At 39.9% G+C, this 26,043-nt stretch overlaps 1 protein-coding gene across 3 annotated transcripts in view; it reads left to right on the top strand.

Annotated features, from left to right (window-relative positions):
• WDR44 (WD repeat domain 44) overlaps positions 1-19,888 on the top strand; it is a 103,057-nt gene extending 83,169 nt beyond the window's left edge. Inside the window, exons 13-20 of one of the 3 annotated variants that reach the window (XM_011977132.1) lie at positions 2,197-2,310; positions 6,120-6,242; positions 10,993-11,184; positions 11,877-11,978; positions 12,200-12,315; positions 13,187-13,314; positions 13,979-14,113; positions 18,818-19,888. In XM_011977132.1, coding sequence (XP_011832522.1) covers positions 2,197-2,310; positions 6,120-6,242; positions 10,993-11,184; positions 11,877-11,978; positions 12,200-12,315; positions 13,187-13,314; positions 13,979-14,113; positions 18,818-18,912 — 1,005 coding nt within the window. In that variant the 3' untranslated portion in view covers positions 18,913-19,888. The remainder of the gene's footprint in view (positions 1-2,196; positions 2,311-6,119; positions 6,243-10,992; positions 11,185-11,876; positions 11,979-12,199; positions 12,316-13,186; positions 13,315-13,978; positions 14,114-18,817) is intronic. The other 2 variants (XM_011977133.1, XM_011977135.1) reach the window with 2 other exon arrangements.
• The last annotated feature ends 6,155 nt before the right edge of the window (positions 19,889-26,043 follow it).

Below are 26,043 nucleotides of genomic sequence, written 5' to 3' on the forward strand. Positions count from 1 at the left end.
CTCACACCTGTAATCCCAGCACTTTGGGAGGCCGAGGCGGGTGGATCACCTGAGGTCAGGAGTTCAAGACCAGCCTGGCCAACATGGTGAAACCCTGTGTCTACCAAAAATATAAAAAATTAGCCAGACGTGGTGGCATGTGCCTGTTACCTCAGCTACTTGGGAAGCTGAGGCAGTAGAATGGCTTGAACCTGGGAGGCAGAGGTTGCATTGAGCCAAGATCATGCCATTGCTCGCCAGCCTGGGCAACAAGAATGAAACTCCAAATCTGATTTGTATGTAATGAGGGAAGCCTGTTTAGCTGTATGTCTCCCGCAGTGCTCACTAGTCTGGTAGCAAAATTGAGGGGGGCGGGGATGGTAGTCATCTAGCATTAGAAGTGCTTGGCAAAGGTTATAGGAGTCTGTGTTGGTGGTCTACCTCCATGGTTGATGTGAAGATTTTTATAAACTATAAAGTTCTACATGAATAATAGTGGTAGTTTTTAATCTATCCCCATGCCACTGTCCTAATTCAGGCCCTCATTATTCTTACTTAAACTTATTCACTACTTTTCCTGCCTCCATGCTCTCTCCAAACCATCTTTTACATTACTGCCCAGAGTTCTTTTTCTGAAGCACTGGTAAGATGGTGGTGTTTTTTCCTTTCAGAAACCTGTGTTGGCTCTCCATGTCTGAACTTTTAAGCCACAAATTTGAGGCCTTTTTATTATTTTATTTATTTATCTATTTATTTATTTTTGGGGACAGAGTTTCGTTCTTGTTGCCCATGCTGGAGTGCAATGGCGTAATCTCAGCTCACCGCAACCTCCGCCTCCCAGGTTCAAGCGATCGATTCTCGTGCTTTAGCCTCCCAAGTGGCTGGGATTACAGGCATGTGCCACCATACCCGGCTAGTATTGTGTTTTCAGACGGGGTTTCTCCATGTTGGTCAGGCTGGTCTCAAGCTACCAACCTCAGGTGATCTGCCTGCCTCGGCCTCCCAAAATGCTGGGATTACAGGCCTGAGCCACCGTGCCTGGCCAAGGCCTTTTTAAACGTGATCTCAAAGTACCTTTCTACCCTAATTTCCAACTACATCTCCATATACTCTTTTCTCTGTCCTCGTCATCCTAACTACCTTTCCCTAAATATGCAAGGCTTAGCTAACCCTGTGTTCTTGCTCATGCTACGTCATGTAAAACATTTGAAGGACAAACTTTGGATGTACAGTTAGATGACTTATATTACTGCTTTGGTTCTGCTGTTCACAGGTGGCTGTGTGGCCTTTAAAATATTATTTTAACCTCTTTGATCCTCAGGGTTTTTTTGTGTGTTTTGTTTGTTCGTTTTTACTAATTTCTTTATCTTTATAATGTTAACACCTACCTCACAGAGTTATTAGAATTTATTCAGATAATGAATATGAAAGCATGTTGTAACTAGATGCACAGTACACATGTATAGCATTATTTTCCACCTACCTCTGTCAGTATGCTTTTGACTTCAAATAACAGAAATCCAACTGAAAATGGCTTAAACAATGAGGAAGCAACTCTGGAGGTAAGGCGGTTCCAGGGTTGATTAATTCAGCAGCTCAGTAGCATCATCCTACTATTTCCTTGCTTTGTACTCTTTGTTTTGTTCCATTCGGCTTTTTACGCTCATGGTCTTAAGATGGCTGCTACAGTCTTAGTTGTCACATGAAGACAGCAATGTTCAGATGCAGGAAAGGAGGAGTTCTATTAGTATGCCCCTTTTTAAGGGTGAGAAAATATCCCTAGAAGCCTCCCCTCATCCCCGCCCCATAAACTTTGCCCAATGTCTAATTAATGGAAATTGTACCACAGGCCTAACAAGTCATCACTGGGAAGGGAAATCAGCTAATCTTCATTAGCTTAGACCAATCACGATTCACCCCGGTACTGGCCCTCACCTCTCCTGAAGGAACAGTTGCTTAGAAAAAGGACAAAGTGGGGGCTCTGTTAAGGAGGGAAAAGATTGTGATAGCACGATGTCTTCAGGGATGACCCTGGTTTGTTAGGGCAAGAAGATGAAGAGGTACTAAGTCATAAATCAGCATAAAGGGGAGCTTGCTTTTGGTGACTCAAGATTTCAAGCAGGCATCATACAAAATGGTGAGAGAACAGATGGGGTGGGAAGAATGTGAAACTAATTTTACATTGCGGTTTCAGAGTTTATCTTTATATCCAAATAGGTATGCAGTGGAACTGATGAAGACCCTGATGATAAAAACGCACCCTTTCGGCAACGGCCATTTTGCAAATATAAAGGGCATACTGCTGATCTCCTTGATCTTTCATGGTCTAAAGTAAGAAATTCTTATTTGAATCATATATTAATTCTGTGCGTAAGGAGCTGATACTATAGTCTTAAAGCAGAATTTCTTCTCTGGGAAACCTCAACTGATTGGATGAGGCCCACCCACATAGTCAAGAGTGATCTCCTTTACTTAAAATCAACTGAGTATGGATTAATTACATGTACAGAATACCTTCACAGCAACAACTAGATTGGTGTTTGATTAAATAATTGAGTACTAGCTTAATAATTAAATAATTTAGTACTAGCTAAGTTGATACATAAAATTAACTGTTATAACCACCTTCTTACCAGAATTAATACCTTTTCTTTGAACTCATTCTCCTTAACCTTTCTCTGGCATTTGATGATTTGATGCTATTGATCTTTCTTGAACTACTTGATTTTGGAGCACTGTATGTTCTAGATTCACTTCCTATCTCACTGACTATTCCCTTGTTTGTTTCATGGAGGAAATATTTAATAGTTCAAAAAAAATTGAGAACCTGTGCAACTATACCTGCTATGTACCAAGTACTTTTCATTCACTCAAAACATATCCGTTGATCATTTTACCACCTGGTTAAGAAATGACCTCTGGAGTCAGACTCCCAAGGTATATATTCTTCGTAGTCTACCCCTTATGTTGTGTGACCTTGGGCAAGTTATTTAACCTCACCATGCCTCATCTGCAAAATAGACATAATAAAAATATAAAAATATATAATATAAAAAAATATAAAATATATTTTTGAAAAACCCTCATAGGGTTATAATAGGGAAGGATTAACTGAGCTAGTAAATATAAAACACTTGCCTAGAACATAATAAATGCTTAATTAATATTAGCAGTGATGACAATGATTAACTGAGTTAGTAAATATAAAACGCTTGCCTAGAACATAATAATGCCCAATTAATATTAGCAGTCATCATCATTATCATCATCACTATCTGCCAAGTAGCATTTTAGCCACTGGGGACACAGACAAAAGTTAAGTACTTTACATGTGTTCTGTTCATACCCTCAAAACAACCTTATGAGATTGTTGACATTTCCTTATCAAGGATTTTAAAAAACAAGGGTCATACGTGTTAAAGAACATGCCTAAAGGCGTATAGCTAGGGAGTTACAGGAGTTTAGGTTCAAACCCCATGACTTTGGAGCATTACTCTCTAGCCCATTCTAGTGTCACAATAGCTAATCACTACAAGGAAACAGGATGACAAAAATAACATGTTGGACACATTGAAAGATTTAAGAAATCATAAATTTTTTATACTTTCTTTCCATTTTATACTTTATTTCCATTCTATCTCTGAGGAGGCAGCAGTAATATGATTTAGTATCTATCCAGCTACCGAATTGTCTCAAGTGAGTAATGTGCATTTTTAAGGACTAGTGCTAGCCTATAAACCACCTGGTCTTCCTGGTCCCTGACAATATGAATATAGAATATCAGTCTGTGAAGAGATAAGTGCAGAAACCTAGAGTAAACTATTTAGAAGTGTTTATGGCAGTTTTCACATTAAGTTTGTACCTGTTTAGTCTTTTAAAACCTGGGCTTCTATTTTGTATAATAATACAAAATGGAGCTTATATTTTATGTGCCTTTTATTTTTATTTCATTTTTCTAGTAAATGTTTTCTGCGTTTTAAAATAGTTTCAGTCCACAACTCACTGGAAATTTAAAAAACAAAAACAGTCCTTCACCAGAAATAGTCTGAGAAGCACTAGTCTAGATGAGTTATTTCAGTGAGGTGCTGCCCCATACATGAATGGTTCCTAAAGATCTATCCTCATACCCCAATCCCTCCACCCCACCTCCATCCAGAGGAAAGCAACAAAATTTCTGCAACAAGATTCTAAGCCTCTCCAGGGTAGGAACCAGATATTATTAACACCAACTCAAACCAGATATTGTTTCTCTTTAATGTCTATCACAGTGCGTATAGTGAGTTTTCTATTTGTTGAAGATGTATTTTGTGCCAGTAACAAGAATTACCCTGTTAATTCTTACAATAACAACCCCGTGAGGTAGACAATCTGATTTTGTCTCGATGAAGAGATTGAGCCCCTGTGACCTATCTAAAAATCACAAAATTAGTTATGGGTAGAACTTAGATTTTAATCTAATTTATCTGACTTCCAAGATCAGTGCTTAGTTTAAGAAAGTTATTTAATTTCATTTATTTAATAAGAAGTACTTACTAAATACTTATAAAAGAACAAGCCTTTCTTAAAGAATACTTATTTGGAAGAAATCTTGACATGTCTTCAGCACCTTCACTTAATATTTTAGGGATGTCTTCATACCTCTTTCATATGCTCAAAGCAAAGAACTGTTGCAGAAATTGAATACAGTCAGTTTCTGGTTTTTGTGTTTTTTTTGTTTTGTTTTGCTTTGTGATTTTTTGAGGCGGAGTATTGCTCTGTCCCAAGGCTGGAGTGCAGTGGCATGATCTCAGCTCACTGCAACATCCATCTCCCAGGTTCAAGCGATTCTCTGGCCTCAGCCTCCCCGAGTAGCTGGGATTACAGGCATGGGCCACCACGCCCAGCTAATTTTTTTGTATTTTTAGTAGAGACGGGATTTCACCATGGTGGCCAGGCTGATCTCGAACTCCTGACCTCAAATGATCCACCTGCCTCAGCCTCCCAAAGTGCTGGGATTACAGACATGGGCCACTGTGCCCAGCCAAATAAAGTCAGTTTTAATGAACATAGGTTCATGGTGTGCCATAGGTTAAGTTTTTATACAGTTGTTATTAATCAACAGGAAATTATAATGCAAACTGCATGTACTCTTCAAAACTTTTCTGGAACTGAGTGGATCTTGAAAATAAAAATGATTGTTGTTAGATATTTCAAAGATTATTGTAAATCTTCCAAATTCTGTTTTTTAATTCTTTACTTTTAATCATAAAGTATACCATCTATTTGAAAACAGGTATACCACAATGTACCTACCTCATAGTGTTGCTATATTATGCAAAGAACAATGCTTAACACATAGAAGTATGCGATAAATGTCATCATTGCCTTGATTTGTTTAGCACCTTTAGGCACACCAAAGAATACAGAGGTGTCATTTGAGTTTTCTCATTCAGTATAACTCATAGTTCTCCTCCTTAAATAGATTATGTTTAGGAATTAATGAGCTTCTGCCAGCTGAAAGCTTTTGACAGAAATGTTTGGTTCCTGGGCGATGGGGCCATCACAGTGCCTAAGTCAGTTACACTACCATGTTCTAGCCTTGAACATTCTGTGGTCTATTCTGAAAGATTTGACAATTTTTGTTCTCTAATTTTCTTGCCTAGAGTATGACAGGTGCACAATAACTTTTCATTTCCATGCTGCATTATAGGGTAATCTTTTTGAAGACATTTTAAATGACAATTAGAGATCTATGTGAGTTAAAATTCACCAGTGTTATCAGTGTGAAAATAACTGAAGTGACAATAAAATGAATAAATACCTTATACTGATAGCTAAGTTCCCATATGCAGGTGATAACAACCAAGGCACACGTTAGTTCTCTGCTGGTGCCTGGCAGATTTCTTTAGACATTGATAAGATTCATCCGAATTTCAGAACAGGTAATGTCAAAAAGTTTTAGAATCAATGAAATACGGTATTTAACTGTTTAGGGGAAAATAGGATCTTCCAAGTGAATTTGATAATCTTTTGTTCTTTCCAGTGCTGCATTTAACAATAACAAAACTGTTGGAATACAAAAACCAAAAGTTCACTTTTATTGTATAAATAGGGTTCTTTTTCTTATAGTGATAACATAGTCAATGTCATTTTCTCCGTAGAACTACTTTCTTCTTTCTTCTTCAATGGATAAAACAGTCAGATTATGGCACATTTCTCGAAGAGAATGCCTTTGCTGTTTTCAACATATAGATTTTGTCACTGCCATAGCTTTTCATCCAAGAGTAAGTAACTATTTATACATGTTTTTGTTAACCTCTAAGGAAGGTGAGAGAACCTGGTTTCTCTGGAGGGCAATTGGACTACAGGAAAAAAGTTATTAACAGCTACATAGTTATGAGCAATTTAATTTTGTGTTTCATTTTGCTTTAGAAATGAGAAAGGAAATATTCTGCTGATCTGCATTAGAAAAACTGGGGATGTTATATCTCAAATCTTTATTAAGACATAAATAAATGAAATAAACTATCCTATTAAAGATGACAGATATTGGAGATGGAGGAAGAAGAGGAAGCAGATGGATAAATGAGAAAGGGAAGTCCCTAGGCAGAAATAGTGAGATTGGGGAGGGAAGAGACAGAGAAAAAGACTGAAAGAGGCAAAGATGAAAATTCATTACAAGATATACTGAATTTGTATTGTTAGTCTTGATATCCCTTCTTTATTCCTTTTCAGTATAGAAAATCCTTTCATATCTTTCCCCCAGAAAGAAAGTATTTCATATGATTTCAGCCAAATGAGAAAAATCTACTATCATAGAATTGCAGACCTATTGTATGCCCCTAGAGGATAGGGCCACCAAATGCTTAAGGCTAAATTAGTTACAGATTTTTACAACTGTAAGCAAAAGGGAATCACATGTCGGTGCTGACTGCACTAGCTCAGTTAAGCAGAGGACTTGAGCTGACCCTAGCAACAAGTTTCCCTTACCTATGTTGGTGTTATAATTACATTTCCAGTGGTGTCCTCATCTTTATATGTTTAACACCCATTATCTTTTTAATGTAACATTTTAATCATATTCACATTTCTTCATCTCCCCCAAATTAAGGAGAAGACTGACTTGTTTTCAATATACTTTCCTTTCCTGAGCAGGCTTATAACATAAGCAGTGATAATTCCAAACCGTTGAAGACTTGGTTAGGGCCAGGCGCGGTGGCTCATGCCTATAATCCCAGCACTTTGGGATGCCAGGGCAGGCAGATCATGAGGTCAACAGATCGAGACCCACCTGGCCAACATGGTGAAACTACTAAAAATACAAACATTAGACAGGTGCGGTGGCAGGTGCCTGTAGTCCCAGCTACTCGGGAGGCTGAGGCAGGAGAATCACTTGGAACCCAGGAGGCAGAGGCTGCAGTGAGCCAAGATTGCACCAGCCTGGGCAATAGAGCGAGACTGTCTCAAAAAAAAAAAAAAAAAAAAAGACCTGGTTAAGAATTTTGGTGGCTCACGCCTATAATCCCAGCACTTTGGGAGGCTAAGTGGGAGGATGGCTTGAGGCTAGGAGTTCAAGACCAGCCTGGGCAGCACAGTGAGACTCCACCTCTATCACAAATGGAAAAACTATGTTAATTCTTACCAGTTTTGATGATCAAGTCATTAGAGTCTTCTTTCTGAAATAACACCCCCACCCCTGTCCCCTATACACACAACAAAAGGATGGATTTACCCCATCAGCAACTGTGAGCAAAATCTTTCCATGCATGAATCTTTCCATAACTCTATTTTAGCTATAAAGTATCAGGTTGGAAAGAGATACTTAGTTGTGATTGTTTTCTTTCTCATTCTTTTTCTTTTCTTTTCTTTCTTTGTTTTTTGTTTTTTGTTTTTTGTTTTTGAGACAGGATCTCACTTTGTCACCCAGGCTGTAGTGCAGTAGTGCAGTCTCGGCTTACTGCAGCCTCAACTTCCCTGGCTCAGGTGATTCTCCTGCCTCAGCTCCCCAGGTAGCTGGGACTACAGGCATGCACCACTGTGCCTGCACTATTCCTGGCTAATTTTTGTATTTTTAGTAGAGACAGGGTATTGCCATGTTGCCCAGGCTGGTCTCAAACTCCTGGGCTCAAAGTGATCTGCCCACCTCGGCCTCCCAAAGTGCTGGGATTAAAAGCATGAGCCACTGCACCCATCCGATTGTTTTCCACGTGGTATTTTATTATTTATTAAACTTTCTGTTCAGCCATGAATTTTTTTTCTTTCTCTTTTTTTTTTTTTAAGACAGTCTCCAGGCTGGAGTGCAGTGGCACAATCTCAGCTCACTGCAACCTCCACCTCCCAGGTTCAAGCAATTCTGCCTCAGCCTCCCAAGTAGCTGGGATTACAGACATGTACCACCACATCCAGCTAATTTTCGTATTTTTAATAGAGATGGAGTTTCACCATGTTGGCCAGGCTGGTCTCTTAACTCCTGACCTCAAGTGATCCACCTGCCTTGGCCTCACAAAGTGCTGGAATTACAGACGTGAGCTACTGCGCCTGGCCCAGCCAATGATTTTTTTATAGTGCTTTTATTTGGTTTTATTTTGGAAACTATAAAGCCCTATTTCTAAAAATCATACTGACCTGGAGTGTTTTTAAGGGGGTAGTGATGACTTGGGTTTTTTTGGTTTCTTTTTTTTTAGGAAATATGACTTTTATTATAATGTTAAAGGAAGAAAGGTAGCAGAGTTAGTTAGAAAAGAAATAGTAAAATGGGCCGGGCTTGGTGGCTCATGTCTGTAATCCCAGCACTTTGGGAGGCCAAGGTGGGTGGATCACCTGAGGGCAGGAGTTCAAGACCAGCCTGGCCAACATGGTGAAAACCCATCTCTAATAAAAATCTCTAATAAAAATGCAAAAATTAGCCGGCCGTCGTGGTGCATGCCTATAATCCCAGCTACTCAGGAAGCTGAAAAAAAAAAAAGAATAACAAAATGGAGATACACACACATAGATGTACGTATGTGACAATTACTAAGTTTTTACTTGTTCACCTCTTCTACTGGTACACATTGAGTGAGCCTACTATACCATAGCCATGAAGATGTCCATCATTTGTAGATTGTCTTTGACAGGTTTCAGAGATGGGTAAGAATAATGATTTTTGGCAAGGAACAGAAACCCTTAGGGCGGGGGCGGGGGGGTGGGGAAGAAAAAAAAAAAGAATCATCATCATCTTGGCTGGGTATGGTGGCTCCCTCCTATAATCCCAGCACTTTGGGAGTTTGAGGCAGGAGGATCACTTGAGGCCAGGAGTTCGAGACCAGCCTGGGCAACATAGGGAGACCCCATTTTTATTAAAAAAATTTTTTTTTTTTTTTGAGACGGAGTCTCGCTTTGTCGCCCAGGCTGGAGTGCAGTGGCGCGATCTCGGCTCACTGCAAGCTCCGCCTCCCAGGTTCCCGCCATTCTCCTGCCTCAGCCTCCCGAGTAGCTGGGACTACAGGCGCCTGCCACCACGCCCAGCTAATTTTTTGTATTTTTAGTAGAGACGGGGTTTCACTGGGTTAGCTAGGATGGTCTCGATCTCCTGACGTCGTGATCCGCCCGTCTCGGCCTCCCAAAGTGCTGGGATTACAGGCTTGAGCCACCGCGCCCGGCCTATAAAAAATTTTAAAGTTAGCCAGGTATGGTGGTGTGCTTCTGTGATCCCAACTACTTGGGAGTCTGAGGTGAGAGGATCACTTGAGCCCAGGAGATCGAGGCTGCAGTAAGCTGTGATCGAACGTCTGTACTCCGGCCTGGGCAACAAACTGAGACCCCATCACCAAAAAATAAAAATAAAGAAAGAAAAATTCTTATGTTGCCAAAAACAAAACCAGCTTAGTGGTAGAACTGATTTAGTTTAAGGCAGGTTTCTCAAGCCTAGTACTGTTGATATTCTTTGTTACACGGGGGAGAGAAGGCTGTGCATTATAGGATATTTAGCAGCATCCCTGGCCTCTCCCCACTAGATACTGGTAGCATCCTGATCCTCCCACCAGTTTTGACAACCAAAATATCTCCAGATAATGCTAGATGTCCCCTTTGGGGTCAAATTGCTGCAGGTTGAGAATCCCTGATCTGAGAGCAGAATTTGAATAATGAAGTAATTCTCTGTTGACATGGTGCTAGGGTTCCAAAAATGACTGGTTTGGGGGGCCACTAACTGATGTTACTCTTTATCCAAGTGTTACATGTGTCCCAGAGGAAGGTATGATATAGGATAGTGTTTCTCATAGCATGTTCCTGAAAGGTCTAGCATCTCCCCTAAACACGCCCCCCCAAAAAAAGTCTGTGGTTAAATATGTTGAAAAATGCTACCTGTTTTATCCTCTCTTTGGAGATTCAAAATGCAGCTTAACTGAGAATCGAGTTTAACTTTCTGTAACCCAGAATTTCTCAAACTTACTTGACCACAGAACCTTCTTCCATTCAATACACACTCAAACACGTTATCTATTAACATCCCTATCTTGCAAAAGGGCAGTTTAAGGATATAATAATTAGAATTTTATTTCTCAAAGTGAATAGTGAGGTTTCTAATTGTTGTTACTGCTTTCAGTGCATAAAATAATGCTTGCTTAAAGAATAAAAATTTTTAAATGAAATCTTTTTTTTTTTTTTGAGACGGAGTCTCACTCTGTCGCCAGGTTGGAGTACAGTGGTGCGATCTTGGCTCACTGCAACCTCCGCCTACCAGGTTCAAGCGATTCTCCTGCTTCAGCCTTCCGAGTAGCTGGCACTACAGCCGCACACCACCATGCCCAGCTAATTTTTATATTTTTACTAGAGACAGGGTTTCACCATGTTGGCCAGGATAGTGTCAATCTCTTGACCTTGTGATCCACTGCCTTGGCCTCCCAAAGTGCTAGGACTACAGGTGTGAGCCACTGCGCCCAGCCCTGAAATCTACATTTTTAAACTATTCTAATAGACTTACTGATTTGATTTGCTAATGAGTTTTTTCTTGATGTGGTAAAATGAAAGCTTTCTCTTTTGCCACCTTTTTAGGATGACAGGTATTTTCTAAGTGGGTCTTTGGATGGAAAGCTCCGCCTTTGGAACATACCTGACAAAAAAGTGGCTTTGTGGAATGAAGTAGATGGTCAGACGAAATTGATCACAGCTGCAAACTTCTGTCAGAATGGCAAATATGCAGTGATTGGGACATATGATGGCAGATGTATTTTCTATGATACAGAGGTAAATGATTGTTTTTTGTAAATTATATAATTATATACTTAGTAAACACTTTCATGGTTTTGGACAAGTTGTTTATCCCCTCTGGGCTTTAACTGCATTTTCTCTAAATAGGGACAAATAATACCATGTCTGTCCTAAGAGTTGGAACAGTTGCAGATGACTTTTAAGATGTCTTCTCATTCTAATTTTTAAAAAAATTTTTTTGAGATGGAGTCTCACTCTGTTGCCCAGGATGGAGTGCAGTGGAGTGATCTCGGCTCACTACAACCTCCGCCTCCTGGATTCAAGTGATTCTTGTGCCTCAGCCTCCTGAGTAGCTGGGACTACAGGCACGTGCCACCACACTCGGCTAATTTTTGTATTTTTTGGTAGAGATGGGATTTTACCATGTTGGCCAGGCTGGTCTCTAACTCCTGACTTCAAGTGATTCACCTGCCTCAGCCTCCCAACGTGCTGGGATTACAGGCATGAGCCACCATGCCCAAGCAAAAAGAATTTTTTTATAGAGACAAAGTCTCACTCTGTCACCCAAGTTAGAGCATAGTGGTACAATTATTATTGCTCACTACAGCCTCGAACTCTTGGGCTCAAGCAATCCTCCTGCCTCAGCCGCCAGAGTAGCTAGAATTACAGATACAAGCCACCACACATGCTCCTAATTCTAATATGTTAAATGTATGATTTATTTTTAGCATTTGAAATACCATACACAAATACACGTACGATCTACTAGAGGGCGTAACAAGGTTGGAAGAAAAATTACTGGCATTGAGCCTTTACCTGGAGAAAATAAGGTACTACAGTATTCAAAACCATCTCTCTCCATACTATATGTAGATTCTTGGAAGTTCTTAATATCTTGGCAAAAAAAAATGTATTCTCCTTCTTGTGGAATACCACTTTTCTTCTGGTTTTGAGGTATATTTGTTTGTATGTGTGTAGCACCCTTTTTGGGTTGTAACTTAGCTTGTACTAAAACATGATATTTTTAACTTTTCATTTGATCTGCTTTTAGATATTGGTAACCTCAAATGACTCCAGAATCAGACTATATGATTTGAGAGATTTGTCACTGTCCATGAAGTATAAGGGTTACGTCAATAGCAGCAGCCAAATCAAAGCAAGTTTCAGGTAAATTGGCGATGAGATATTCCCAGAAGAGATCAGAACATTTCTCCCCTACTTCCATTTTTCCATTGGTCTATGCCTTATGTTTAATGGGGTTCTTTTCACTTTTGCAACTAGTATTTTATCATGTGATACTTATCTTGTCCACCTATCTAGTATATAGAATTCGAATTGCCCCTATTCTGCAGATGAAGAAACCAAGACTCAGAAAGTTAAGTGATTGGCCTGAAGTCATAGTTGTAGAGCTGGGATTAGAAGACTCTCATCTCTAGAGTTTTTGCTTTTGTACCTTTGTTTACGCTTTTAAGAAGGGGCTTATGGCTCATCCCACCACCCCCATCCCCGTCCCATTGCCTTGAACCTTTTAGGAAAAGAAGGAACCTTTTAGGACTCTTAAGAAAGCATTTTAACACCCCACAGCACAGTGTCTTGTATTCAAAACTTTACATATCATTATTATTTAAATTTCTAATTTGGGTTCCGGACACTCTCCTGAAGGTTAGCTACCTTTTCTTCCTTCTAGCCCTCTTCTTTCAGTCCTTTTCTTACCAGTTCTTTTTTCTTGAATTATACAGTAATTAACTCAATTGGTAAAGTATTCTGCTCCTGTCTTTCACACCTTAAATCATCATTCCTCCCAACGTGGATTAACTAATGTCACAGTTACTTAGAGCTTTGATGCAAATACAAGTGCCAGGCCACTGCATCACACCTACACATTTAGAACATCTAGAGTGAGACTGTGAGTCTACATATTCAACAAGCTCCTTCAGGTGTTATTTTAGGTATCACAAAGTAGGAAGCACTGATAAAGGAAACCGTTAAACATATACACACACATTTTATTTGCTTTTCCTTTCTTCCCCAAATTCAGCCATGATTTTACTTACCTCGTTAGTGGTTCAGAAGATAAGTATGTTTATATCTGGAGTACTTACCATGACCTAAGCAAGTTTACTTCAGTCAGGAGAGATCGTAATGACTTCTGGGAAGGTATTAAAGGTAAGTAAATACTTGCTTTTGTGTGTCTTATAAGAGAATCAAGTTAAAGTGGATATGTGCTAGAAGTAAATTCATGGCCGGGCACAGTGACTCACGCCTGTAATCCCGGCACTTTGGGAGGCCGAGACTGGCGTATCACGAGGTCAGGAGATCGAGACCATCCTGGCTAACACGGTGAAACCCTGTCTCTACTAAAAATACAAAAAGAAAGTAACTGGACATGGTGGCACGCACCTGTAGTCCCAGCTACTCGGGAGGCTGAGGCAGTAGAATCGCTGGAACCCAGGAGGTGAAGGTTGCAGTGATCCGAGATCACGCCACTGCACTCCAGCCTGGGTGGTAGAGTGAGACTCCATCTAAAAAAAAAGAAGTAGTAAATTCATGTAGGCATTATTTTAAGAGAGGCAGTTTGACACTGATAAACTGCTTTTGCATTTGGCTTTACTTGTTTTATCTATACTAAGGAAGAACTTTGGTCTAAAATTTGAGAAGTCAGGGAATTTCAGAACTTATATGTAATTTTTCTTAGAAAAATTTTTGGGTTTTAAATCACTCTTAGTTACTTCTGTGTTAGTTTTTAAGGATATTTGGCATATAACATACACTATCGTGTTTGTCTTGGTATCCAATTTGTCAGTTATCCTGAAGTAAATTTTTTCTGCAGCCCACAATGCAGTTGTTACATCAGCCATCTTTGCACCAAACCCAAGTTTGATGTTATCTTTGGATGTGCAATCTGAAAACTCAGAAGGGAACGAGAAAAGTGAAGATGCTGACTTTTTGGATCTCACACATTCTGGTAAATCTTTATTTGTCCTATATTTTTTTCTAGTCAGCATTTAGTAACCTCATTTGTCTCATATGAGTATAATGAGGTTTTCACTAGTATAAAGAATATTTATTTTTTCTTAAGACAGAGTCTTGCTCTGTCACCCAGGCTGGAATGCAATGATGCAGTCACAGCTCACTGCAGCCTCAACCACCCTGGACTCAGGTGATCCTTCCACCTCAGCCTCCTGAGTAGCTGGGACTACAGGCCTACACCACCATGCCCAACTAATTTTTTTATTTTTTTTATTTTTTTTTTTGAGACGGAGTCTCGCTCTGTCTCCCAGGCTGGAGTGCAGTAGTGCGATCTTGTCTCACTACAAGCTCCGCCTCCTGGGTTCACGCCATTCTCCTGCCTCAGCCTCCTGAGTAGCTGGGACTACAGGCACCTGCCACCACGCCAGGCTAATTTTTTGAACTTTTATAGAGATGGAATTTCACCATGTTGCCCAGGCTGGTCTCAAACTTCTAGGCTCAAGCAATCCACCCACCTCAGCCTCCCAAAGCACTGGGATTACAGGCGTGAGCCACCAAAGAATATTTCTTGTTTGCAACTTAATGGTTGTCAGATACCCATTTCTGAACTTTTCAGTAATATATTTCCTCAAAGTTTTACCTGTTTTAAATTCACCTGAGAATTAAAAATGAGAAATTTGGGCCAGGCGCGGTGGCTCACGCCTGTAATCCCAGCACTTTGGAAGGCCAAGGCGGGCAGATCACGAGGTCAGGAGATCGAGACCATCCTGGCTAACACGGTGAAACCCCATCTCTACTAAAAATACAAAAATTAGCCGGATGTGGTGGCAGTCGCCTGTAATCCCAGCTACTCGGGAGGCTGAGACAGGAGAATGGCATGAACCCGGGAGGCGGAGGTTGCAGTGAGCCGAGATCGCGCCACTGCACTCCAGCCTGGGTGACAGAGCGAGACTCCATCTCAAAAAAAAAAAAAAGAGAAATTTAGATGTTCATAACTATAGGTAACCATTCTCTTTAGAGAAGTGCAAACAATATATACAAATATAAAACTTCTTTATTATCTCTCTCCTACTCGTCTGTAATCTCTAGAAGACAGAGACTTTTCATGTCTTATTTATTGCTGTATTGCCAGTGTCTCACACAGTGCTTACCTTCATATAGTAGGCACTTAATGAACATTTGCCGACTGAATGAATTAAACCCAAATGAAGCAGAGCTAATTTTTCTAGTTGCCACAAGTTAACAGCTTCTTGAGATAGATGGCTATTTACAAGTTTGTAATTTCTTGCCATTTGTAGCATATATGCTTTGAGAATGAGTATTAATTCCAGTTATATAAAGTGCTCATATTAGGAAGGGAGAACAAACTGTCAACAAGTAATATCGAGTGCCAATCAGCTATATAAAAATCTGGGCCAGCTGTGGTGGCTCACGCCTGAAATCCCAGCACTTTGGGAGACCAAGGCGGGCGGATCATGAGGTCAAGAGTTCGAGATCATCCTAGCCAACGTAGTGAAACCCCATCTCTACTAAACTGCAAAAATTAGCTGGGCATGGTGGTGCGCATCTGTAGTCCCAGCTACTCAGGAGGCTGAGGCAGGAGAATCGCTTGAACCAGGGAGGCGGAGGTTGCAGTGAGCTGAGATCGCGCCACTGCACTCCTGCCTAGCAACAGAGTGAGATTCCATCTCAAAAAAAAAAAAAAAAAAATCTGTAACTAGTCCTGCTCGTCCTTAAGAGTATGGTAAGACCATGCAGATTTGGATCAATTATTAGTGAAAACAAGTTTGTATTATTAAAACCAGTTGTGGCTGAGTGTGGTGGCTCACACCTATAATCCTAGCACTTTGGAAGACCAAGGTGAGCAGATTGCTTGAGGTCAGGAGTTCAAGACCAGCCTGGCCAACATGTTGAAACCCTGTCTCTACTAAAAATACAAAACGTAGCCAGGTATGGTGGTGCATGCCTGTAATCCTGGGAGGCTGAGGCAGGAGAAGTGCTTGAACTTGGGAAGGTGGAGGTTTCAGTGGGTGGAGATCGCGCCACTGCACTCTAGTCCGGGTGACACAGTAAGACTCTGTCTAAAAAAAAAATAATTGTGCCAGGCGTTGTGGTGTGTACCTGTAATCCCGGGTACTAGGGAGGCTGAGGCAGGAGGATTGTTTGAACTCAGGAGCTCGAGACCAGCCCAGACAACATAGAAGGACACCCAACCCAAAAAATATATATATATATATATTTTTTTTAAATTTTTAAATTGATTGCATAATAGTTTATTGACTGTATTGTCTCATGCTACAGATTACAAACAGGTCATAAAGCCACAGCAATAGATACAATGTACAAAGAGTGCTTCTAACGTATTTGAATGCTAAAAAGTTATCAATAGTTTAATCTCAAGTAATTTTTTGTACTATTATTTGCACTATCTACTCCACTCACTACACACTATTCCTTCTGTCTGTGAAGAAAAATTTTGATAACAAAGATGAACTTGAGTCTAGCATTTCTTTCAGTACAAGATACAAAAATAAACCAAGTTAGAATGATTAAACCTTTACTAAGTGCGTGTTTAACTGTTTTCTGTTTTCTTTTTCTTTCCTTCTCAGAATCAAATCCAGCTTCTCTCTTCTAACTTAAGTCATTTACATTTTTTCTTTTTTTTTTTTTTTTACTTATGAATGAATGAATGAATGAATGACATGGTGTCACTCTGTTTCCCTGGCTGGAGTGCGGTGGTACAGTCATAGCTCACTGCAACCTTGAACTCTGTGCTCAAGCAATCTTCTTGCCTCAGCATCCCAAGTAGCTAGTACTGCATGTACTACCATGCCTGGCTAAGTTTTTTTTTTTTTTTTTTTTTCTTTTTGATAGAAATGAGTTCTTATGTTTCGCAGGCTGGTCTCAAACTTCTAGCCTCAAAAAGGTTAGTCCTTCTACTTTGGCCCAAGTGCTGGGATTACAGGCATGAGACATCACACCTGGCTTTTTTTTTTTTTTTTCTTTTCTTTTTTCCCCAGTACTACCTTTTTACATTCTATATCCTTCCCCTGCATATTCCACAGGAAATTCTAGCTTTTAAAACAATTTGAGGAAAAGCAAAAGGTACAGGTTTTTTTTTTAACTTCTCAGAAATATACCACATTAACAAGGTTCGCTTAACTAACTGGGTCCTTTTTTAAGAGGCACAAATTTTAGTGGGTTGTACTCAGATTTGTGTTTGTCATTTTGTACCCATGTAGGTGTAGTCTAAGAATAAACTCTCTTAAACCCGAAATGGAGGATCACAAAATATATCCAATTGCCCTCTCTCTTTGTTCCTGACGTGTTTGGCAGTTTGAGCCTCAATTTTCCTTATGCGTAAAATAATCATGATAACCTAGTTTATAGGGTTTCAATAAGAATTAGATATGACATGTATAGGCTGGGCATGGTGGCTCATGACTGTAACCCCAACATTTTGGGAGGCCAGGGCGGGAGGATCACTTGAGGCCAAGAGTTTGAAACCAGCCTGGACAACATAGCAAGACCCTGTTTCCACAAAAAAATTAAATAATTAGCCGAGCACAGTGGCACATGCCTGTAGGGAGGCTGAGGTGGAAGGATCCTTTGAGCCCAGGAGTGTGAGGTTACAAGTGAGCTACGATGGTGCCACTGCATTCCTGCCTGCACAACAGAGTGAGGCTCTATCTAAATATATATATATACTTGTATGCGTAAAAGTGCTTAGCAAAATGCCTCGCATGTAGTAGGCATTATTGTTATCATTTTCATTATTATTATTTTCATTATTATTGTGTCTTACAAAGCATTTTGTATGTATGGTGAATTCTTCTCTATCCTTTCTCATATTCCTAAGTCCTTTGCTGCTGCTGCTGCTACTACCACTGCACAGTACTGGTATGAGATGTGCCAAAAGGGTGGTAAAGGAATGTTCAAAGACTTAGGATATGTTTTTAGCACATCTAAGTGAAACCATTTTGTGTGACTCATCCGGTCCACAACTTTCCAATTAAAGTTTGGATTATTTTCTTCTTTTTTAAATCTCAAAATCTCAATTTTTACCTATGTATAATAGAGTTAGTTAACACTGAATTTTTTTATTAAACGCTTTTATGCAACTGGCAAATGTAAGAGGTAAGCATTTATGCCATTTAGCATAGTTATATAGCTTTTCAGTAAGGACCATATGGCAAAAGGTGCTGTCAGCATTCACACAGCAAACGTGTGTACTTCATTTCATGGCACTTTCAGTATGTCTGCTATACAATAAACCTTACTGGCAACCTCGCTAGACACCCCTGTTAGCAACAGACTTGCCCAGCTGATCCCATTCTGCCAGCACTGCAGTCCTGGGGCTGAATGACACACTAGCTTCTTGCCATGCAATGAAGCATTAGATGACTTAGATGCCTGGGCTGCCTAGGAATAAGTCCAAGCATCCAGGCCCCAGGAGACTGTAATATCCTCAAGCCAGGGAAAGACCAGCCAAGACAAGGTAAGTGGAAGTGAGTCTCAGAGCAGAGGAGAGATTCAGCAGAATGAAAGAATTACAGGAGCCAGCCAGAAAAGGAGACTGAAAAGGTCGGGAGATGATATTCTCCCCTGAAGGTGGAGGGTCATGGGCATGTGATAATTGTGGCAGCAGGCTTCATATTCCTTTAAAAATCAACTTAAAACTATTTTTTATGCTTTTAAGGTATTATGAAGACAGATAACACAGAAGTTCTTCTCTCTGCTGACTTCACTGGAGCAATCAAAGTGTTTGTTAATAAAAGAAAAAATGTATCTTAATTTGAAATGGCATTTAAAATAAACATATCAATAAGTTTCTATATGTATCAGAACTGAAAAAATATAGTGTTCCAAGCTAACATACTTTTTAAATTTTTATTGAAAGTTGTTCAAATATAATATATTTTTTGAGAGGCAGTGTTAATGATCTAGGAAACCCCAGGCCGATAGAGTAGAAAGGAATATGGCTAGAATAACATTGCCAAACATTAGGCTTTATTGTTTTGTTATGTTTGTGTTTTCGTTGTATAATTATGAACATGCACAAGTTTCTGCATGAAAATATATTAATATATTAATCACATGTATGTGCCTTTTGGTTACATGCATTAAATCTAACAGAGTTAAATTATTTCAGTGGCTCTTTTGGCCTCTTACTAGGGGGAATAGTCTTGTTTCTAGCTTAAACAATTTTTTTTTGCACAAGATTTCATTTTTAAGAAAAGTAGTATCTTTTGACTGAGTTATTGTTTTGAAAATGTTATATAGGTTTCCAATAGGTCAATAACCATGTGTAAATGGTTTTTATAAATTTCTCAATTTGGGGACAAGATTTTTTTGTGGTCTAAATTGTGGGCTTAAGATTCTTTTCTTTATATATGTACATATAATTTTTTTTTTCTTTGCCACACTGGAGCACAATGTTTCTATGTAAAGAATTATTTTCATTCTTTATCCATGAGCACCAGGCTTTGCTCACTTAAAAAAAAATTAAGCCACATTAAGGAGTGAGTCTTCTTTTTTACAATAATGTAAAAATGAAACTGTTTACATTTTTTTAAAGCATTGTAGTTTTTAAAAATTAAGCTGTTTTGTTTTGTGTTGTTGAATTTGAAAGCCTTTGTAAATATCAATATAATGTACCAATGAAATAACATCTGGGGCAATGAAACCCTGATCATGTTGTTGATGGTTAGCATATGTTTCTGAAATTAAATATGTATTATTAAAAGTTGGTCTCCAACACTTGTTTAAACATGGCTTTATTTTTAATTGACTTCAGTAAATCAAGGAATGCAAGAAAAATAAACTCTTGTTTTAATCACTTAAATTTTAGCAACAGAAGACCAGATTTTAGATCCCTAAATTATAATGCATTAGTTACATGCCTTTAAAATTGTTTTAATTCTAGCTTTAAATTGAACACTGCTAGTAATTCATCTGTATGCTTATGTGTTCTTTACTGCATTTGTTTTCAGCATGTAAGTGAGAAGTTGGGGAGCCACGGACATATCCTTGTTGATTAGCATGGTCTTAGAGTGTTCTAGGCTTTCTAGTAAATTACATATTGTTCGTTGCTTTCTTCTTGCCAGTACTGTGCTCTCTCCCTCTCCCTTTCCCCCTCCCCTCTCCTCATCTCTCTTTGGTTACTTTGGCCCTCTCACTCTCTTGTACTCTCCCTTACTGAATTGTTACGCTATTGGCTTTCTAAAAACCAGGCACAGTTTCTTTAGTCTCAAGGTCTGGGTGGCATTGTGATTGATCCAGTGTTTCTTTTTTAAACTTGATGTCTTCAGCAATTTGAGGTAGCTTGGCTTTCACTAACTTCTGCCTGAGAACTTGTAGTCGGCTGTGGTGTTGATTGTTTTAACTGCATATAATCAGGGTATTATTATATGACTATCTCCTGATAGGTTTTATATGGTTATTTGACCAAAAAGATAAAACGAGTTGGGTTGCAAGCTTAAAAGCATAATGCTGGCTGGACATGGTGGCTCATGCCTATAATCCCAGCACTTTGGAAGGCCGAGGCAGGTAGATCACCTGAGGTCGGGAGTTCAAGACCAGCCTGGCCAACATGGTGAAACCCCGTCTCTACTAAGAATACAAAAAATTAGCTGGGCGTGGTGGCGAGCAGCTGTAATCCCAGCTACTCGGGAGGCTGAGGCAGGACAATCGCTTGGACCCAGGAGGCGGAGGTTGCGGTGAATCAAGATCGCGCCATTGCACTCCAGCCTGGGCAACAAGAGCGAAACTCTGTCTCAAAAAAAAAAAAAGCATAATACCGACACTTGTTATTGCTATATGAATACACTGAATTTGAAAAGGTAGCATCAAAATATATACAAAAAAGTTGAACACTATTTCTCTTTAAGCATTAGATATTCTCTATAATAAGTGATATAGTATTATAAAAAAAAAAAAGGAGCACAGGTTCTAGAGTCAGGTAAACTTGGATTTGCTTCCTTCCCGTTAGCACATTCCTTGGGCAAGTTATTTATCCTACATTACTACTACTTCCTTATCTGTAATATGGGAATACCTAACTTAAAGTGCAAAGATTTGCCAAGAAATCATGTATGTGTAAAGCTTGGTGCCTAACCAGTAGGTAAACTCAACAGATGTACATTTCTTACTGCCTGTCACAAATCCCTGAGTACTCTCCCAGACCAAAAAAAAAAGATAATATGATATATGGAAACATTTTCTTTTTGAGATGGAGTTTCGCTCTTGTTGCCCAGGCTAGGATATAATGGCGTGATCTCGGCTCACCACAACCTCTGCCTCCCGGATTCAAGTGATTCTCCTGCCTCAGCCTCCCGAGTAGCTGGGATTACAGGTATGCGCCACTACGCCCAGCTAATTTTGTATTTTTAGTAGAGGTGGGGTTTCTCCATGTTGGTCAGGCTAGTCTGGAACTCCCGACCTCAGGTGATCCACCTGCCTCAGCCTCCCAAAGTGCTGGGATTACAGGCGTTAGCCACTGCACCCGGCGAGAAACACTTTCTAGACATAGGGATTTCATGGACACACAGAATTTTAGGGATTGACATAGGGCACCGACATTTTTTAACATTTTTAACAGACATCATCTACTATCCCCAATAAAAGAGACGACATTTTAATGCTAAAAACATAGGCCAAGCACTATCATATAATCTTAGAGCAACCAATAGTCTATTAAAGTGAATAAACTTAACTTTTGAAACAAGTAGTTATATTCCCTTATTTTTCTTATGATACCATGCTATATTTTTCAATTAAAGAACCAATATTGGTATATTATTATTAACTCCACACTTTGAATCAGATTTCACTAGTTTTTACCCATATTTGGTCATCATGTGTCCTCAGACCCCTCTTAGCTATGACAACTTCTCAGACTTTCCATGCTTTTGATGACCCTGATAGTTTTGAGGAGTACTGGTCAAGTATTTTGTTGAATGTACCTCACGTTGGGTTTGTCTAATGTTTTTCTTATGATTCAACTGGAGTTGTGGACTTTCAGCAAGTGAATTGCTCTTTTCATTACATCACATCGAGGGTACGTTCTTACACCTGGCTGAGGTAGTGTCCATCATATGGGCACAATTTAAGCAATCCATCAAACATTCAGGTTGTACCTGTTATTTATTACTGTGAATAACAATAGGAGATAGAGAAATATATATCTTGTCAGAATTTCCAATTATTGATCGAAGGTGGTAGGTCCTTAAAATGAAAGTACAAAGCATGAACTCTTAACAGTAAGCACCAGCCTGGGAAACATGGTGAGACTCCGTCTCTACAAAAAAAGAAGAAAAAAATAACCAGACATGGTGATACATGCCTGTGGTCCCAGCGAATTGGGAGGCTGAAGCAGGAGAATGGTTTGAGCCCAGGGGGTCAAGGCTGCAGTGAGCCATGTTCACGCCACTGTGCTCTAGCCTGAACAACAGAGTGAGACCCTGTCAAAAAAAAAAAAGAAAGAAAGAATAAACAATGTATGAATTACAAGAAGTTCCTGCATAGAAATTGGGAACCCCAATTTGTAATCCTGGTTGTGGTGGCCTTGTGACTTCAGGAAATATAAGTAGTTCTCTGCAAGTCTATTAAAATGAAGTCTTTGGACTAAGATTTCTAACTCTGATGGTCTATGTGCTTGCCGGCAGTCCTTCAGAAACAGTGCAGCTGAGGATTTCCTCACTTTCTCATTCATTTATTCAAATTCCTGCTGACATTATAACTTGTGATCTGTGGCATCAGAATGGCACAATCAGTGACTTGAGTTCTACTACAGTATCTAATTACAAGATCGGTATATTGAGAAGCATTTTTCCTGATTTTTTTTTTTCTCAAAATATGTTCATCAACTGGATCAGTATACACTGTCTCCTCTAGATGGTACCCAACATTTAAAATATTGCAGTGTGTATTATTCGGATAAGACGACCAAAGGCATAATTTAAAATTGCTAGGAGAAATGCCTTAGATTTTCACCATCCCTACTTGGAGAGGGGGAAGAACATTGCAACAGATGTCAGTGCTTTGCTTCTCTTAGGACCAGAACCAAACAGAAAAGGGACCAAGAAGCAACAAAGAATTATACTATTCTATTGAACCTCTGAGCAGATTTCAAATATTAAGTTTCCAGTGAACCATTAAACTAACCTAAGTTGTTTACAAAACAAAGTGAAAAAGTGCAAACTAGAACTGAATCTGTTTTCTAAGCCTGTTGAACATTAGTAAAACTCAACTATTGGCTGGACACTGTGGCTTACACCTGTAATCCCAGCACTTTGGGAGGCTGAGGCAGGTGGATCACCTGAAGTCATGAGTTTGAGACCAGTCTGGCTGTTGGCCATGGTCCAACATGGTGAAACCCATCTCTACTAAAAATACAAAAATCAGCTGGGCATGGTGGCATGCGCCTGCAATCCCAGCTTCTCAGGAGGCTGAGGCAGGAGAATTGCTTGAACCCAGGAGGCCTCTGGAGGTTGCAGTGAGCCAAGATGGTGCCACTGCACTCCAGCCTGGGCGAGAGTGAGACTCTGTCTCGGGGGGGAAAAAAAAATTCAACTATTTTAAGTATGGCCAAAGTGAACTTAAATTGAACCTACCCTTGTTAAGTCAGAGTCCTTAATTAGGACAGTCTTCTCTAGAGTGAGTTTTGCATGAGGCAAAAAAGAAAGGCACACTTGGTCATAATAAAGCTCTGTGTGTGGCAAGAGCAGGAATGGTGAAGTGGTATGGTGGCGAGAGGTACAGACAACTGGAGAGGCAGCAGCAGCTGGGACAGACACAGGTGGCAATGAGAGTGGAAGGTGGTGGGAAGCCTCAAAACTCACAGGGGACGAAGTTGAAGCAGATACAGAAGAGAATCATTCCACTTTATTGATTATTATGGTTGATTTCACCCATGAATATGTATGAAAGTCAATGACAGGTCCTTGTAAGTAATGTTCAACAAATATTTGATCTGAATTGAGTCTACTGCAGTGCATACAACAATATGTAAAAGAGTAATTGAAGAGATGTTGGAAACTGACTTCCTTGGGTCAGTTTTTGCCTTAACATAGTCATTCACTTATCAGTGGAATAAACCGTTAGATAAACCATTGAGTCAGCCAAGCTTCCATGCGTCTTCATTAGGGAAAGGAGTTATTTTAAGCTTATAAGCAATTCTATGAAAGCTTTCACTCTTGTGCACTAATGTCAAGAGCAGGATATTTCGTTTTTCCTCTTTCCAGGTCATCTCCTTTCAACCCCATGGGGACTTCTAAAATTGTGGTCTGTTATGCCTTCCTCAGAAGCACCTGGGAATTAGTTTAACGTGCACTGAATCACAGTCTGTTGGAGAAGGGATGCAGGAATCTGTTTTCAACAACTAAGAATCCCTGAACTAGGAATAGAAGTTTAAGCAGCTAACTCATTCAGGTAAAGGCCAAGAAACAGACAATAGGGACATGAATTGCCCAAGGCCTACAGCCAGTGGTGTACTAGTAAATGTTTCACAGTCCACCCTCCAAAAAAAACAAATTTGTAATATTTGCTAATTTCCATGGTATAAATACTCCCACGGTGGCCAATTTTTAAGCTAACAATGTGACATCACCTAACATGGTGCACTGTAGCACTGTTACATAGTATTTGCACCATAAAGATAACAATAAATAATCTCAAGATCATAAATGATAGTACAACATAGTATGATAATCAGGAAGTGATGACTTTTTAGTAATTTTTACCTGTATCTTTATTATAACTTCATTGTAATACTGATTTTAATTATGGATGTGTTTAACAAATGGCTTGCAAATTTTATTGATCACCTCTCACCATTACCTGAAAACATTCTTGAAAAAGACACACATCCCTCCTTTGGCCTGTGGACTCATCATAGCACCCACGTGAGCAAGCTTAGAGAACCTGCCATGTATCAAGTGAGGAAGGAGAAGTGTTAGGGGAGGCATTATTTAGGGATGGATTTGGCCAGTAATCAACAATCAGGAAGAGCTGTTATTGTGTTCATTCCCCTGGGGCCTGTGTGGCCACACAGAACCAAGTAGGCAGCTTAGCCTCCTCATTCAGAGGCTTGCCCTAGAGTCACGCCTGTAATCCCAGCACTTTGAGAAGCTGAGGTGGGCGGATCATGAGGTCAGGAGATTGAGACCATCCTGAGTAACACGGTGAAACCCTGTCTCTACTAAAAATACAAAAAATTAGCCAGGCGTGGTGGCGGGCACCTGTAGTCCCAGCTACTCGGGAGGCTGAGGCAGGAGAATGGTGTGAACCCGGGAGGCGGAGGTTGCAGTGAACCGAGATTGCGCCACTGCACTCCAGCCTGGGTGACAGAGCGAGACTCCGTCTCAAAAAAAAAAAAAATCCCGTCTTTACTAAAAATACAAAAAATTAGCTGGACGTGGTGGCACGTGCCTGTAGTCCCTGCTACTCAGGAGACTGAGGCAGGAGAATCACTTGAATCTGTGGGGCGGAGGTTGCAGTGAGCCAAGATCACGCCACGGCCCTCCAGCGTGGGCGACAGAGCAAGGCTATGTCTCAAAAAAAAAAAAAAAAAGTCTCGGGCCCCACCCCAGACCTCCGGAATCAGAATGTCTGGGAGCCTGATCTGGAATTTGCATATTTAGAAACACACCAAGCAAGTCTGATGAGCACTAAAATTCAAGAACTCCTGGGTTGAAGCAGCTGTAGTGAAAGATAAGTAAGTATACGTACCCCTGAGGGTGTATGAAGATTTTTCAAGGCATATGTAGGCACAGATAGTTTTAAAGGAATCAATTTCCAGATCATTCACTTTCATATGTACTCAGATTCCCAAAATCCATCTGCCTGAGGAAGTGGCAACCTGCAGAATCTTTCCCACCTCCCCTTTCATGATTGCCTATCTCTACCGTCAAAAAAGAAAACCAT

The sequence above is a fragment of the Mandrillus leucophaeus genome, unplaced genomic scaffold (genome assembly GCF_000951045.1).
Source record: "Mandrillus leucophaeus isolate KB7577 unplaced genomic scaffold, Mleu.le_1.0 Scaffold174, whole genome shotgun sequence".
Lineage (NCBI taxonomy): Eukaryota > Metazoa > Chordata > Mammalia > Primates > Cercopithecidae > Mandrillus > Mandrillus leucophaeus.